Source organism: Apodemus sylvaticus, chromosome 10 (genome assembly GCF_947179515.1).
Source record: "Apodemus sylvaticus chromosome 10, mApoSyl1.1, whole genome shotgun sequence".
Classification (NCBI taxonomy): domain Eukaryota; kingdom Metazoa; phylum Chordata; class Mammalia; order Rodentia; family Muridae; genus Apodemus; species Apodemus sylvaticus.
The window spans coordinates 2,195,846-2,213,184 of record NC_067481.1 but is presented as its reverse complement, the minus strand read 5'-3'; the positions used below and the strand labels follow the sequence as shown (position 1 = coordinate 2,213,184).

The 17,339-nt window shown below is 57.5% G+C and overlaps 1 protein-coding gene across 3 annotated transcripts in view; it reads left to right on the top strand.

The window, feature by feature from the left end:
• The window catches only part of Bahcc1 (BAH domain and coiled-coil containing 1), a 57,868-nt gene that overhangs the window by 18,743 nt on the left and 21,786 nt on the right, over window positions 1-17,339 (top strand). For all 3 annotated transcript variants that reach the window (XR_007979743.1, XM_052194834.1, XM_052194833.1), the window contains exons 3-4: window positions 5,445-5,624; window positions 14,544-14,666. Coding sequence is in view for 2 of the 3 variants with exons in the window: in XM_052194834.1 (XP_052050794.1) it covers window positions 5,445-5,624; window positions 14,544-14,666 (303 nt within the window). In the remaining variant the exon portion in view is untranslated. The remainder of the gene's footprint in view (window positions 1-5,444; window positions 5,625-14,543; window positions 14,667-17,339) is intronic.

The window sequence follows — 17,339 nt, the reverse complement described above, 5'->3', positions numbered from 1 at the left end:
TTTACAACCCATTTCACAGTTTCCAGACGAGGAGGACACTGTCTCAGAGGCTAGCTTAACTCAAAACAAATGCTCTCTCCCCGCACTCTGCTTCTGCCTGTTCCACTGCCTCAGGAGAGGGTCAGAATGCCAAGACAGCCTGGCCGGAGAGCTGGTACACAGGCGTAGCCATCCAGCCACTCAGGACTGGGTTCTGGTGTGCCAGATCCTCGGGGAAGATCCTTGGCACTGCTCTGTTCTCAGGGCTCTTACCAGGTGTCCAGACGCCCTAAGGTGGTCTGATAACACCATCTGTGGACTGTCTTGGCCACAGTGACCAAGTGGGCCCGGCCCACAGGTGAGCAAGAGGAAAGGGGGCTGTCTGCCTTTCTCCCTCTGCTCGGGAGTTGGTTGTGCCTAGCCATGCGTGCCACTTTTGCCTCCCAGGCCCTGCAGATAGTTGCTGGCCTGACGGGCCACATAGTGGCCTCAGTGGTCACTAAGATCTCCAGGTTTTCTGGTTTCATTCTCTTGCTGTGATTAATCAGTCTGGTCCAAAACAACCTTACTATTTGACTTACTCAGCTTACACTTCCAAGCCGTATTCTGTCTTCAAGGAAAGTCAAACTAGGAACTCAAGCAGGAAACTTGATGAAGAAACCATGGACACACAGACACACACACACACACACACACACACACACACACACACACACGTTGCCCAAAGAATGAGGCAGCCAGCCTGGACCCTCCTATATCAACTAATAATCAAAGCAGACCTTCACAGACACACCCACAGCCAACCTGATGTAGGCAGTTCTCAGCAGAGCCTAGGCTTCTCTCAGTTGACTCTAGGCTGTGTCAGGTTGACAGGTAAGGCTGACCAGGGTATCCCAGGACTGCAGCCTCTGCAACCCCAAGTGAAGTCGAGGGGTCCGGTCTCCCCACGTGCTCCTGCTGATGATCAGCCCTCCCTCCAAGGAGCCGCCTGGCAAACTCAGTGACTGAGTCTCTTTCACAGCGACACAGCATCTTCCCAGAAAGGGATGCAGAGCTGTGTGGGGCCTGGGCCTCAGAGCAGGTCATCCGTCCTCTGCTGTCTAGCAGTTTCCTGAACCCTCCTGCCGCACCTCCAGGTGTGGCCCCTGGCCCCGTGCAGGTCATGGCCTTGGCATGGGGACAGAGCAGCTTCCCACGAATGGGGCTGTGCCTTCTGCGCTCATTGCCTAAGGTGTGTCAAGTAGGCCCTCTGTCATGCTGGCTTCCAGAATGGTTTTCTCAGCCAGCCAGACAGTCAAGCCAGCCCTTCATGGTGTCCTGGGCAGAGCTGAGGTGGGCCTGGAACTGAGACCAGAGCTTCAGTCCAGTAGAGCAGCTGGTGGGGTCTGACATGCACAGAACTGCCTGTCCGGGAGGCCACCGTCCCCTCATACTTCCCAGATCTTTCCCGAGAAGATATTCAGGCAGTGGAGTCGTCTTGTCCTGCAAAAGGGTGCCTGGATGGTCAATGGCATCATTGTGCAGACCTACGTAGTTTGGTCCTTGGGGCTGTGGGCTGGTACTGTGCTGTGCAGGGTGGAACGTGTTCTGTTCTTTAAGACCTGGGACCAGTGTGGTTGGTGAAAAGATCTGAGAGCCTGACATGAGGAGCTCCCACCCCGCCCCCACCCCACTCACTGTCCCGGGAGCCCTTCTGGGTCTCTCCACTGTACCAGGCTCCTCAGTGTCCTCCAGCACTCATAGACAGGGGACTTTGCCAAGAGGAAAGAGCCTTCGGCCTAGTTCCTGGCTGGACTTGGCCTGAGGCAGTGGCCCTGGCTGAAGGCCCGAGATGAACTGGGATCCCAGGCAGTCACTGCACCAGCCCTGTCTGGGGTTGGCTCCTGGTCAGCAGGCAGAGTTTAGAAGGTGGCTGCCAGGTCTGCCCAGGGCTCTGTTTGCCTGGCACACCGCCATCACAGCAGTCCTCAAAGGTGCAGGTGACAATAGGAACACAGATCCCAGGTCCTGGGTTTTTTTTGGGGGGGTTGCTTAGAGACTGGATAGGCTGAGGAAAATCTCAAGAAGCCAGCGGTGTCTCTTACCCCACAACAGTGACTACCTACACCGTGAGGCTGTCCACCTGGCAAGCCTGCCGGATCTCCCACAGTTTTCCCACCAGAGCAAGGATGGTGGGGGGAAGCCCTCTCCTCCACAGGCCGAGTCAGGATCATATGTGGTCTATGCTGGGCCTGCCGGGACCGCCCCAAACTGCTTCAGGGAACAAAGTCCCCTGGAGCACTGTCCCAGGAAGTTGGCTGTGCCATAAGAGAGCTCTTGCCAAGGTCACCAGTGCCCAGAAGGGGGTCCCTTGAAGCCTGTGGCAGTGACCTCTGGGCTGGGAATTTCCGCTGCTTTTACTTGCTTGGACAGATGTGGCATCTGGGTGAGCACACTGTGTTCCCCTGGAAACCCACCCGCAGGAAGGGGAGGGCTGGGACCCTGCCCCCACCCCTTTAATCTCACCGACTCCACATATAGCAGCCCCTGCTCTAACTGGCTTGGCGGAAACCTACAGAGAACTCCCTAAGAGACCCCCACGTCAGAATACAGGCCAGTATGGGGTGACAAGGCCCCCAGGCTGGAAGACCTTGGCACAGGCCTACCAGCCTCACTGGAGCAGCCCCTGCCCTTATTCAGCTAGGGTAGGGGGCTGACCAGGCTGCTGTATTGGAGCAGAGCATCAGCTGTGGTGTCTTTCGGGGGGCAGGATCAATCTCCTAGATTGGGCATGGTGGCCTAAGGAATACTGGGCTCTGACTTGAGGGCCTGGTTGCTCAGACACCCTGCTAGCTGCCCAGACCCCCAGACCCAGTGGCTGGCTCTTGAGGAAGCTGAAAGATTTTAGCCAGTGAGTTTTCCTGCTGATCCACTTCCTTGCCAGGGGACGGTGGAAGAGCTGTCGCCTCAGTTTTACAGATCGGATCTGTGGGCCCTGCGGCCACCTTGTCCGCTGTGATGTGAGAGAACTCCAGGTGCTCCATTCCCAGGCCCAGATCCTGGAGAAATTGATTTTGCAGACCCAACTTTTGGACTCCATTGCTTCCCATGGGCGGTGCTTCCCTAAAAGGGTGCTGGGGGCGGGGGCGGGGGCGGGGTGAGAGGAGTAGAAAGGCCTGGAAGACTTGGGCTGGCTAGGCGGGCGGGCGGGCAGAAAGTCTGCAGCTGGAGCAGCCACACTCAGCCCACAAGCATGGCCCCCCACACTCCCTGGAGCGGGCAGAGAGGCCAACACTTCCCTTCCCAGCCTGGAGTCTCCTCCCCTGGCGTGGACACGCCTGTGGTCTGGACTGGGTCCCTTGGCAATCTCAACCATGTGGTCTTGTCCGGGAAGTCCCTGGCTCTCGGGGTCTTTCAGTGTGTTCTTCCTGGGCCTGCACAAGGCGGAGGACCCCTATTAGCCCTGCCCGGGTCAGCACTCATATAGCCTTCCTCTGGCCATGTCTAAGACCTCCTCCGTTGTGCATCCCATCCCCTTAGACCAGGAGCGGAAGAAACCACTTTCCAGCCACTCGGTAGAGATGCCAGGGTCCCACAGGGGCAGTCCCCTCCCCTGCTGACTGCTTCTCTGCTGAGTCACCCTGTGTTTTGGAAGTTCCCAGGGCCAAGCCAGGCGAGATGAGGCACCACCAATACACCAATTCCCCTGCCTCCTGGGCGGGAAGCTGCTTCTGTGACTCACCTAGGGCTGGCCAGGCTCCACCCTACACTGCTCTGCCCTCCACCCCGAGATGGCCATGGACTAGGGCTCCCTGCCCAGGGACAGAAGTGGCAAGGTACCAGGGCAACTTGCAGGGGTAAAAGACCAGCATCGCAGCCCAGACCACCCACTGATGAACAGCCCTGTGTGCAGAGGCTTTCTGTGCACGTATGTGCTGTGTGGACAAGAGCCGGTAGCCATGACAACCAGGGAGCCTTACTTGGCCTGGCCCTGACTGCTGGACTCTGGCAGAGACGGGGCATACACCATGACAGCCACCAGGGAAGGATGCAGCTGGCTGGTGGGCAGGGGAAGAGGGTAAGCAGGCTGGCCTAGGGTCAGGGGCAGCCCACCATCTGCTGCATTCCCAAGCCACCAAGAAAAACGCTGGCCCAGCCCGAGAAAGCTGCAGCTCTGACTGTCAGATAAGTGACCGTCTTCTGCTCAACGTCAGCTCCATCAGAACCTGGTCCCGAGTGACCCACGGAGGGCTCGAAGAGAGGCTCTGTGTAGATCCAGACTCTTCCCCTAACTAGTCCATCTTCCTCCAATCCAGTCTCCCCTGGCTCACTGGGACTGGGGCCTCTTGTCTATCTAGCCAAGTGGTACTGAGAAAAGGAAAAGAACATTTTCCCATGCTACCCAGGACAGGGCAGGGACCTCTGTCCCTGCAGCACTGGCCCACAGCCTCCAGTCGGGGCCTTACTGGTTCTAGGTACCTCACCTGGGTGAGGCAAAGGCAGAGCCAGCTGACAGGTCCACTGGCCTCGGAGAAGCCTTCGGGTGCCAGTGCCAGTGCTGCGGCCGGGGAGCCGTGCTAATGAGGAGGCCCACGGGGAGCCTGTCCACCGTGCGCCTTAAACGTGGTTTTGACGCTGCACTAAGCACCTAGTTGGTGGTGACGATGATGGTAATGTAATTAACTGATAGTGATACGGTTATTACGGCAGAGGTGATGCGTGTGCTTACGACAGTAGAAGCGATGACTGCTAGGCGACGTGGTTACTGATGGTGATACTGATAGAGTTATTGGTCGTGGTGGTGGTAATAGCCATGGCAGCAGCGAGGGAGGGGTGGTCCATCTGTTGTTATTGGTGGTGTGGTTGTTAGTGATGATAGGAATAGTATCATGGGAGTAGATAGTGATGGTAGTGATGTGGGTGGTAGTGGTGATCTGGGTGGTAGCGGTGATCTAGGCGATGGTGGTGATCTGGGCAGTTGTGATGGTGGTGATCTGGGTGGTAGTGGTGGTGATCTGGGTAGTAGTGGTGATCTGGTTTTTGGTGGTGGTAAATACATGATGGTGTCCAAATTATGTGGATAGTGGTGGTGGTGGCGATGTGGTTGGTGGAGGTGGTGTGGGTTTTGATGGTGGTGGTGAGGTGATAGGAACGGTGGTGGCTGTAACATGGGATGTCGTGTATGGTTATGGGTGGCGATGGTGTGTCAGCGGTGGTGGCGTGGGTGGTAGTGCTGCAGATGGTAGTTTTAAAGAAACAGGGATTTACTCCTAAGACACTGGAGGCTCAGGTCAGTGAGTGTGATTGTCAAATACTTGAGGGGGCAGCTTTTCCTGCAGTGGCTTTCTTGGAAGTTTGAAGACAAAGGCTCTGTGGGAACGAGGGTATCTGAGGGCACCCTGGAGAAGGGCTTTGAGGAATGGCCTTGTGCTTCTAATCCTGTGCCCCGGAGTGCCCAGGCGCTCACTCTGGTCCTGTGTCCACAGCCAGCAGCCGTCTGATGGGAAACCCCCCAGCCTCCTCCTTCATGGGCAACTTCCTCACCAGCAGCCTGGGCTCCGCAGCGTCTGCACACTCCAGCGGCCCCACATCCTCTCCCTCTGAGCCGGCCTACCGAGGATCCCACCCTGCCACTTCTCAGATCTGGTTCTCCCACTCCCACGAAGGTAAGTCAGGCCCCAGGCTCCTGCCGATCGATCCCCCGGGGGTTGTAGGAGACCATCTGGAGGAGAAGCCCTGCTGGCGGGCCCTGTCAAGTGTGCTAGGGCTACCTCCCTGCTGAGGAAGGCTCTCAGGGGGAGGTGGTAATTGGTTGGAAATGGGATGGCCCTAGTAGGCACTGGTCCTGGACAGATGTGTGCTCCAGATGTTGGGCAGGGAGGGCTCCAGGGAGCTGAAGAAATGTGGGATGCAGCTGGGCCAGCCGGCCTGGGCTGTGCCCTCCACCATGGGCCGCCCCCACCTCCCCAGACTCAAGCAGGCAAGGGTTCCAGATGTGTCAGCTGGGAAGGAGAGACAGGGAGAGGAGAGCTGTCAGCGGGCAGAGACGGCTGTGCTCCCAACCCCCACTCCAGTCCTGCCTGTGACAGTGCTCCTCCCCTGCCACCACCAGCCTTGCACTCAGTGCACTCTGGAGCCTCAGAGGTACCTGTTGCCCTCAGACACCATGACATAGAATGGCCTCTAGAGCCCCGTTGGGACCTCCAGGCCTCTCCTGGGCCTTTCCCAGAATACAACGCACCTTGTCCAAATGTTTGAGGTCTGCTTTGCACTTTGGTTTTATGACTTGGGAGGTGGCCCCAGGTCCCCAACATCCCTAGCCTGGTCATTGCTTGTGTCTCCCTCGACTGTGCATCCCCCTTGGTGCAGAAAGGGTTAAACCCACCCCCCCAGGGCTGGCACGCTGGAGGTAATTGCAGTTGGCAGCGGGCACACAGAGCTCTCGCTCCTGGCACCAGGCACTGCCGTAACTCAATGACTGCTGCGTTCAGGCGTCGTGTTTACAGAGCGCAGTGGACCCACACACGGCGTGGCGCACAGCCCGCCCGCCCGCCTGCCCTCGTTCTAGGCTGAGAGATTAGCGCCCCGGCACTGCTGGAAGCCTGAGAAACCTCTCTTTGTGCAACAAGAAGGGGCTGTTTTCCAAACAGGACAGGTGACAAGTAAGGGACAGTTGTCAGAGTAATCTGGCCTTTGGGCTCCGCTCAGAGCACACATGTTGGGCAGGTGCTAAGACACGGCTCTCTCCTGGGCTGAGGGTAGGCCAGCCTGGACTTGAGAGCCAAATCGGCAGAGTGGGATCTGCATCCCAGACCCACCTGTGATGCTCTTCTGCCTTCCCAGCAGAGTCGTGGGTGGAGACTGGCAGAGCTGGGCCCTGGTAAAGACGTTCTCTGGTCAGCTGTGGGTGGCCCCAGGCCCTGCAGGGAACACTCACTCCCTATTCCAACCGGCCTGGTGGGCATCTCCCAGCTGGTCACAGCATCTGGCTCCTGGGATGTTTGCAGGAAGGGGTGAGGGTGGCCAAGCAGGAGAGACAGCAATGGAGGCTGCTCAAGAAGAGCTACATCGCCTGGACTGACCACAGGCACACTGGGGGACCCAGGCCACCTGACCTGACTTCCGTCCTCGTAGTCAGCAGTGGCCAGTCCGTGCCCAGGAATGTCGGTCTACCTCCTACTCAGTAGAGACACATATGCCTGCTTCCTCTCCATCCTACCCCAGGAAACCCCACCAGCAAGAGGGGCACTTTGTGGGTGGCACCACCTGCCCTGGAGCCCAGGCCCGTTCCCTATTGGGCTGCGCACTCCAGAGGGTGCTGGAGACCCGTTGGCGACACCACACCACTTACTTCCCCCTGTATCAATGGTTGTCCAGTAGAATCGCTTACGTATGACCCACCCTAAGCACCTTCGGACCTCAGACCCCACCTGAGGCCCAGCCTCTGCAGGTCCTGTTTTCAAGGCCAAGCCCCGAGGATGCCCACTCGGCTGGTGGAAGCCGGTATGCAGGCAGTGCGCTGACTGTGGATAGTTCTTGGCTCTGCCCTGGGACTTGCTCATGCCCTGTCCCCCATCCTGATTCAAGATTTTGTCTCTGAGACCAGCTCTAAGGGCAGCAGGACTCTCTCGGCCTGCTGCTGGACACCCACTGTGGCAGGAGCAGGACAAAGTTCCCAGAGCCAGGTAGAGGCGGGCCAGCACAGGTGCAGGCAGTGCATGAGGCAGGCTGTTCAGGGCTCCTCACGGCTGAGCACAGGCCCCGCCAGCCGGCCGCGGGCCGGAGACAGGTGTGTGGAGAGGCAGCTGCAGTCCTGGAGTGCGCGCTCGCTCACAACCTTCCAGTCCCACGAGAGGGGCGGCAAGTCCACGGCAGCCTGGAGTCACATGACAACGCATACCTCTCAGGCCTGAGCCTCAGGTTACCCCTCCACCGGCCTCTCCTCTCCTCCCCACCCTAGGATGTCCTCCTCCCTCCCCGCAGGGGTTCCCCAGTCTTCTACGTCTGCAGCCTTACTCCCTGACAGGCCACATGGTGCAGCCGGCTCTGTGCGGTAGAGGCCAGGGCGGGCGGGGTAGGAGCGAGTGGCAGTCTGGCTGGCTGCCCTGGCAGCGTGCCTGGCTGCTAGTCTGACGGGGTGCCAGCTGGCTCCACGTGCTGGGCCTGTTTCTCGGCCATGTGTGTACAGGAGGGCGGGGGCAAGGCAGGCAGGGGGCACGCGACAGGGCCAAAGAATGGGGGCCATCAGCATGGGGGCTTCTTGGGCAGTAGGCCAGGAGGCCCAGCCTTATCCTTGTCCTGTTCCCTTAAACCACCCGTAGAGTGGAGAGAGGCAGGGACTCAGCCTAGCACTGCCCCCTCCTCCCTTCCTGCCCTGAGCCTTCTTGTGTCTCGGGCAGGTGAGCCAGGCAGATAGGGCTGACAGACAGTGGCTAGCTTCACACGGGACTCAGTCGTAGGTGCCCTCCTACTCCTGACAGGGACTCTCAGCCAGAACGCCCTCTGCTCACCATCTGTAAGGCAGCTGCAGAGCGGGGGCCCGGGCTTCCTGTATGCCTGGAGCAGCTGGGGGTTCAAGGGATGCACCCTAGTGTTGGAGGAGCCGCCCCGGAACATCTGGCCCAGAGCAGGACCTGCTTGTTGAGCCCCAGGCCTTCTGGCCCCTTAGCTCACCCAAGATGATGGGTCTTGGCAGAAATGGACGGCAGGGCTTTGGGGTGGGGTGGACAGCAGAACTAGCCTGGGGCAGAGGTGAGTGGACAGGGGTGGGGTGGGGTGCAGCACAGCTGGTCCTGTTGTCAGTGAGCACCCCGCCCCCGCTTGGGACCACCCACAGGGCAATGAGAGAAGAAGCTGTTGCTAGGGGCTTGGGGATGGATACAGGAGCTTGGAGCTGACTCAGCCCCTGTGAGTCGTGGTCTCTCATGCCACCTGGAGGGGGAGCCATGGGTACACGTGCCAGCACTGGCTGCCTGCCTAGCCAGCTTCTGTGAAAGCCACACCCACCCTGGTGGCCACTTCTCCCTCCGCATCTGGCTGGATTCCAGTGAGAGGAGCCACCATCAAGTGTGCCCTGCTCCTCCAGACCCCACACACTCCCTCGTTTCTCCAGCTGCCTCCGCCTCCCTCAGCACCTTCGGAGGCCCCGAGACTTACCACGGGGGCAGGCAAGCAGGGGCTGGAACATGTCCATCCAAGAGACAGGTCCTATCCAACATCGCCCTCATGGGTGGGCTGAAGGCTTCTGTGGCCCATCAGGCTCCATCCCCTGGGACCGCCCCCTAGCGGCCGCGCCTGCCCTAACACTATTTCTTCAGACCCTGGATGCTCTCTCCCTTCCTCTTTTTATTTTGTTTAGTTTTCTTGAAACAGACTGGGCATGTAACTCTGGCTGGCCTAGAACTTGCTGTGAAGAAATCTGGTCTCTGAACTGCAATGATCCCTTGGTCTCTGCCTCCTACTCGCCGCCGTGGGAATGAGCCCTTGCAGCCTGCAATCTCTCCTTTTTCTAATTTAAGATTTATTTTTAATTATGTGTATAAATGGGTTTCTCTGTGTGGGTGTGTGCCCATGTGAGCGCAGGTGCCCGTGGAGCCCAGAAGAGGGCATTGGGTCTTCCAGAGCTAGGTTGCAGGTAGTTGTGAGTCATCAGATGCGAGTGCTGGGAACAGAGTCCTCTGCAAGAGCAGCACGCACACTTAAGCGCCAGGCCGTCTCTGTACCTGCGCTCTCCTTGAGTGAAATGTCCCCTTTCAGAGCTCTGTCCACCCTTACCCACAAGGAACTGCTGGACATGTGAGGACAATCTGGCCACCGTAAGATTTGGAGGACATCATGGAGTGAACCCTGGGAATCGGGGCATCCCACTGGTGTGAATACCTCCAGCCAGTCTTACCGCAGCCAGCAGGCAGCAGCTGCAGGGTCTCAGAGCGTCACGGCTCTGGTCGTCACAGCCTCGAGACCCCGTTAGCCGTAGGTTCCCATGCTCAGAGCCTTTGAGCCTGTTTGCCACCTGTAAAGCCCACTGGTTATCGGAGCTGCCCGGACACACAACAACACAGGTGCTGTGTAGATAGCTCCTTCTCTCTGCCCCCGTCCTCAGATATACACAGGGGGTAAAGGGGTAGGCAGTGGCCATGGTCATCAGGCAAAGTTCCTCCTGATCCTTGAGTCCAATCTGGCAAATCAGTTGCCAGCCAGACACACATGCTCCCTGCCCATGAGTGAAGTCCCGGCACAGTGGGCCACCCAGGATTGTTACTGAAGCCGTGGGTGGCAGAACTGTTGCCCTGGATGCCAGCAGGTGTTGGGGCCACATCCAGGATACTCCTGTGCCATGGTTTGCCCAGCATCAGTTGAGTTCCCCAGCCCCCTCCATCTGCCTGCTGGCCAGGCGCCTCCCTGTGATGTGGAGGACTGTCCCTCTGGATCCAGGGCAGCCTGCCCGTGGGAGCCTGGCTCCTTGGGCACTTAGTTATTCCTCTCAGCCCGGGGCTGTGGAGACTGCAGGGCCCTGTTCCCTGCGCAGTTGTGGGTCAGCACTCTGTAAGCCTCAGGGAGGAGAACAGGCAAGCACTCACCCTGAAGGGTGGCATTCTATCTCCAGCCACTTGGGTGGCCAGCCCTGGGAACTGCACTTTGAAACCCTGGCCTGGTGACTAGGGGTCCGACCAAATAGAGACCCTCCTGAAGGAGGGGCACTTGGCCGGGAGATCTTGGCTTGTTGCTAGGTTACTCCCTTCAGTCACTAAAGCAGGGATGGCAAGTGTCCTGTGGACTGGCAGCCACATCCTGTCTGCTCCCAGGGCAGACATCACTAGTCGATTAAGCGGCATGAGAATCTAGCTTTGGGATTCTTAGCGCAGCACTCCTGGTCTGCCAGTGAATGAACCAACCACAGTGGAAATCACTGGCTGTGAGGGAAAGGCAAGCATCTGGGAGAGAGAGGGCTAGCACCAGGTAGCTGCTGTGTGATCCTCCTGTGGCAGCATCCTAAGGAACAGGAAACACGAGACAGGGCACTTGAGGAGCGGGAACCATCCCTCACGCCCCAGGAAAGCAGAAGTTTGTAGCGCATCTGAGGGCCTTCCACGTTCCTGTACCTTCTGGGTGGGCAGAGAGAGCCCCTACCTCATGACTTCCCTACCCAGGTGCTCATTCACTTGCCTTGTCTTTTAAGTGCTGTTTCTAGGTGGCCTCGCTGCCAGCCATCTTTTCTTTTTCTGCCTGTTGATCAGGAATCCTCACCTTCACTATCAGGGAGGCTTTGGTAGTTGCTGCAGCAGTAGGCCAGAATGGAGCCTGCTAAAGCCAACTCCCACACCTACCCAGGGCTGCTTCCCCAGTCTGCCAGGAGTTCCAAGGCAGCAGGTGGCCTCAGAGTGGTCATGTGATCACTGGCACGACCACAGGGGCTGTAGGGAAAGGGAGGTCCTGGGTCTGGACTTTGCAGCATGGGAATGGGCTAAGCAGACCTGGTAGTCGGAAGTGTGAGCTGTGAGGCTCTCCCTGCCTCAGGGTCCTCTCCCTGATGCCCAGGCCGCCCCCACCAGGATCCTCCCAACCATAGCCCCCCGCCCCAGCCCAGGCTTAGTCTTCTTGGTCCTTTTAGGACGCTGACTCTCCCTGTTGTGGCTTCTGGTCTCAGAGCAGCGGCTCTGATTCGAAAGTCAGTTTCTGTTTTCCTCTTCAGTTTGTGGAGTAGTGGCCTTTCTGTTGCTGGACCCCTCCTCACTGTGTTCCCCGGGGCTCCTTGCCTCTTACTCCTGCTCGCTCTTCTTTCTCCAGACAGTTCCCCGTCTCAGGCCTGGGACAAGAAGGGCCTCCATGCCTTGAAATGGCCGGTAGAGTTCGGCCCCACTAGCTGGAGTGTCAGCCACCAACCTTTTCAGGCACCCAAAACACCCTTATTCTGTTAACCAAGTGTCCACTGCCCCCAGAGAGCAGGGAGAGGCCCTGGCCTCCTCAGGGGGTGCAGGGGGGGTGTCTGTGCCTGGAAACGTTGTCTGGGAAGGAGGAATTTACAGACTTCTGTTTACCAAAAAAACGAGGCCCGTAAAACATTTAACAGCAGCCAATTACGGGGGACAGCTGCGAGCTCTACTTACCCACCCCGAGGCCCCAACCCCCTGCCCAGCTGCTCCCACCCAGGCCTCTTGGCTTTTGTCAAGTCTTTCAGGAGCTGAGTTTAATCTGGCTAACATCTGCTGCAGATGTGTCCACACACACCAGGCCAACGGGGTAGCTCTTTCAGCCTCCACTTGCTCTTCAGCAAGAGGGGGACAGGCCTGGCAGTGGGCACTGTCCCCAAGTCCTCCCGTGTGGTCTGAGGGTGTGCTCCCATCTGGGCAACGGCGGCACACCATGCAGGCAGGTTTCTGTGTCACAGAAACCTCTTGAGTCTCACATGGCCCTTTGCCGTGTGACGCAGATGGAAAGATCTCTTCCCAGCACGGTGCCAAAGAGCCACCGAAGTAGGGACTGTCCCACAGTTGTCATTAGTCAGGGGTCTGAGGGTTCTAGGTGGTCTCCACTGTGGACATGTGTGTTTGCTGCCAGCTGTTTTTACCAGCTGAGTGTTTTCCCTGAGCCGGGTGCCGGCGATGGTCCAGAGCTCAGCTCCAGTATCCGGGCGAGTGGATCAGCTCTGGAAACAAGGGACAGACAGGCGTTCTGTGGTAAAAGGATGAGGAAAACAGTAAACTGTCCTGACTGAAGCTGGGCTGCGAGACTGCCCGTGACCCCACTGTGACACTGAGCTGAGTCCTGGTGCCTGTGGCTCAAGTGCCCTTTATCAAATAACAGCACTTCTTGCCCTGGGTTCCTCCCTGGGGACTATGGCCGCCTCCTCCCCTCTGCTTGTCTGTAGTCGAGGAGACTAAAGGACTCCCTTGTCCTAGTCCAGCGCTGCCTGAGAAGTGAGACTGTTGGGAAACTCTTGGGACAGCAGTGGTATCCCCAGAGAGAAGCTCTTCTAGAGTCTGATCTCCATGGGGACAGGCGGAACAGCAGACATACAGAGCCCACCTCCCGCCCAGCCAGGCTGCTTCTCTTCCACTATGTCTGTGGTATGGGGGAAATGCCGGGCGTACCCGAGCAGGCGTTGGGCGTTCCGCAGAGCATCTCTGCCCGTCCACCCTCGGTCTCCGCCTAACGCTCATGTCAGGCCTTAGAGTGCTCCAGCCCCACTTACACCCCACTAGCCTTTCAATTCATGCTGAGTTGACTGAAGACCTTGGCTTTGAGGACATGCAGTCCCTTGTATGAATACTTTCAGTGTGTCCCAGTCTCCTTCAAGCCCCCTCACCCCATTTGGCAAGGAAAGCCTGAACCAGTGAGCCCTGCTGAAGGAGACTTAGGTTCCCTCCCTGTGTCTTAGCAGCTGTCTTGGTGACAGCAGTAGGTAGGGTCAGAAGCTACCAGCCATCAGCCAAGACTCCCGGGTGGGTTTGATGGAGGTCCTGGCCCCTATGCTCTTGTCAGGCCTGATGGAAGGGACCAGCCAGGAAGCCATAAACCTAGAGGCGGTGGCCCACTGGTCCCAGTTCAGAGCCTCCCAGGGGAGCCTGCGCAGAGCTGCACCTTTTTCTCCTGTTTAAAAGTATTTTAGACGGACTGGTTTTATTTTATGTGTGTGAGTGTAAAGTATTTCAGACCAACTATTTTATTTTATGTGTGGGAGTATTTTGCTTTGCGTGTATGTCTGCACCACATATGTGTGCCTGGTACCCACTAAGATCAGAGGATATTGGAAATGAGGTGATAGGTGGTTGTGAGCCACTCTGTGGGCGCTAGAATTGAACCCAGGTCCTCTTTGAGAATATCCACTGTTCTTTTTTTTTTTTTTTCCCCTCTAAGACAGGGTTTCTCTGTGTCGCCCTGGCTGTCCTGGAACTCACACAGACCAAGCTGGCCTCCAACTCGGAGATCAGCCTGCCTCTGTCTCCCGGGTGCCTCCCTGGAAGGGAATTGAAGGCAGCCTCCCCCCTCTCCAGCCCCTAGCCTGTCACCCCCTCTCCAGCCCCTAGCCTGTCACCTCCTCTCCAGCCCCTAGCCACAGCCAATGAGAGCTGCAGCTTTTGTGCCCACGCCCACCCCCAATCCCCCACACCCCACCCCCGCCCAGGGCTTGCTGCCAGGTCTCAGTCATCTTTCTAGCGAGCCAGAATCTCCTGGGGCAGGGAAAAGAGACATTGTTCCAGGGGACAAGAACCACTATAGGCCCAAGGTCACACCAAGTGCTGTTGGAAGGGAATCGAAGGCAGCCTCCCCCCTCTCCAGCCCCTAGCCCGTCACCCCCTCTCCAGCCCCTAGCCAGTCACCCCCTCTCCAGCCCCTAGCCAGTCACCCCCTCTCCAGCCCCTCGCCCGTCAGCAATTCAATTTGTGCTGCACCGGAGGGATGGTATTAGTCGAGTCAGAGTTAATATGATGTATTGATGGGTTGATTTCCCACTGGTGGGCTATGAGCGGCCCTGCGGGGTGTTGCTCCTGGGCTGCCTGCCTGCTTCTCGCCTCCTTGGGGTCAGGATGGTAAGGGCCGGGGAGCTAAGAATTGTCTCTACAACCAGTGCTTTGCTTCCCTAGCTCCTGCGTACCCCAGATTTTCGGGGAGTCTGGCATCTACCTTCCTACCCGTGAGCCACTTGGATCACCATGGAAACAGCAATGTTCTCTATGGGCAACATCGTTTCTATGGAACCCAAAAAGGCAAGTGCTGTGTGGGGCTTGGTGTGGGGTGCCTACATCCTGAGGGTGAGCTTTAGGGAGTACCAGTAAAGGCGGGAGGCTAGGTGAGCCCTCCTCCTCAGGCTAGATGGGACCCAGAGGAGGATGTCCTGCTGGGTACGGGTGTAGGTGCAGGTATGGGTGCAGGGTGCAGGTGTTAGGTGCAGGGTGCAGGTGCAGGTGTTAGGTGCAGGTGTTTGCAGGTGCACTGCTCATTGAGGGCACTCTGAAACAGCCACGCTGACCCATATCTGCTCGTGGACTCAGGGCAGGACGTGTTCTGGGGGATGGCTGAGCTCTAGATTGCCAGGAGCCCCTGCCCCTGCCCCAGCCCTACCCTTTATGACAGTTCCTCAGATAGTTATTGCAAGAGCAAGAGATTCAGCTCCCAGCTGGGAATCTGCAAGAGACCTGACTAGAGGAGGCTGAGGGAAAGAGCAGAGATCTCAGGCTCTGTCGCTAGGTGGAGGTGTTTTGGTTTTGAGGGTCTGTTCGCATTTGGGGATGTTGTCCTGTGGTGTGGCCAGAGGCCAGGACTAGAATAGTGACCATGTTTCAGTTTCAGGTGACCCCATGGTGAGATAAGACAGGAGCCCAGATGAGTCCCATAAGGTCAGAATTAGTGATGCCAGGGAGTATATACCAGGGCAGAAGTATGCATTCCTAATGACTCTAGTTTCCAGCCCAGGCTGTGGGAGGGACCACCAGTTTGAGGAGGTAAAGCCAGCTTAGAGACGGAGGCCTAGGGGCCTTCTTGGGGTGCTGGACAGGTAATCCCTACATAACAGGTGTGCAGCAGGTGGAGAGCAGGTGAGGCTGATTTCAATAAATTCCTAGGGCGCCCCAATTGGGGGAGATGACAGTGCTCTCTCCTTGCCAGGAGCCATGAGGAACTGAGATATGGGCAGAGCACAGGGTGCCTTTGGGTGGCTCTCCCCGACCAGGAAGGTGAACTAAGGACCTGAGGGTGTCTGTCTGCCATGTCTGGATCCTTGAAATGGTTCACATTTGGGCACAGAAGAGTCTTGGAGCCATGAAGCTCAGAATAGCCTTGGCCTTGCTCAGACTGGGCTAGCTATGGTTGGTGCAGGCTGGCCTGCTTGGGGTGTGGCCAGGAAGTCTACCTCAGCCCCACCCAGAGGTCTGATGTCATCCTAGATGGCCCTGCCACATCCTCCTGGGAACCACACTTGAACACTTGTGGGCCTGGTCCACTTGTGAGCCAGCCGAGCCTTCACTCACCCAGCCTCTGGTCCATCCCCCATGCCTGCAGCTGTTTTGACAGCATCTGTCAAGGGTGGGCAGGTGGCTAGTCTGAGCCCCAGCAACCAGACTAGTGAACCAGGGCCCAGGACTCCCTCTGGGCGGCGGTGGGGCTGACTGGTGTCTTGGCGGCTGCTGGCCAGGCCTCTCGGCTTTCACAATACTGTGGGAGAGCTTCGTCCAAGAACATTATTTGGTTTGGGAAATTAAGCTAATTGGGTTTCTCCTGGGCTACCCCTTTCCTACTCCCCTTCCCCCTTGTTTCTAATTAGAAGGAATTGACAAGGAATTTACATGACTGAGGACAGTTTTACAAGTTGCGAATGTTTTCTTTTGTTTCCCTGCCTAGTGCCCTTCCTTAGCAGGGCCTCACCCCACTGCCCACCCACCCAACCAGTCGGGGAGGCAGGGCTGTCCCCAGAGTCTGCCAGAGGTTTGATGTGGCTCCAGTTTGACTGGCAAAGAGTGGGTGACAACCTGGAGCTGACCCTCCCTGAGTAGGAAGGGTTTGCCCCAGAGCCAGGGCCCCGCCCCACTGCACAGCCTGTCCTTGGAAACTCCCTCCCCAAGCTGAGGGTCCCACAGCTGCCAGAGTTAGGATGCGAGTAGGAACAGTTGATTCTCAGCAGAGAATATTTTTCCTTTTCCCCTCCCCCAATCCTATTAGCCTGCAATAAGCCAGCTAGGACCTTTCAGTCTGGGGACTCCTCAGAATGTCCCAGAGATGAATCTTCCACACTACCCACCCATCCTCAGCCACCCTGGGCTCACTCTTACGCTGGCAGTCACAGCATTTGGTGTGGGAGACGAGCAGGAGCCACAGGCGTCACTGCCCACTCTTCTGATGTGCGCCTGGTTCTAACTGCAGCCCTTTTCTGGGCTGCACATGGCTAGAACTCTGCAGAGCCATCTATACCTATCTCCAGTCTGAAGATCTCTGAGATACTGAGCTGGCTTGGGAACCACCAGGACAAGGCTCTGCAACTCCAGCCTCCTAGGGCTAAAGCACAGGGGAGGCAAAGGAGATGGCCAGCTTTAGAAAGGGAAACTTCGCCAGGCGGTGGTGGCGCACGCCTGTAATCCCAGCACGTGGGAGGCAGAGGCAGAGGCAGGCAGATTTCTGAGTTCGAGGACAGCCAGGGCTACAGAGTGAGTTCCAGGACAGCCAGGGCTACACAGAGAAACCCTGTCTTGAAAAACCAAAAAAAGAAAGAAAAGGAAAAAAAAGAAAGGGAAACCAATTTGGAAAGACGGCAAGGCTCTGGCTGTGGACGGTGGGGATGCTGGGACCGCGTGGCTCAGGCGCTCAGTTCCTCAAACTGAACACTCGAAGATGATTGATTTATGTTGTATATATGTGTCTATGATTTTAAAAATATCTTTTAGATCTTT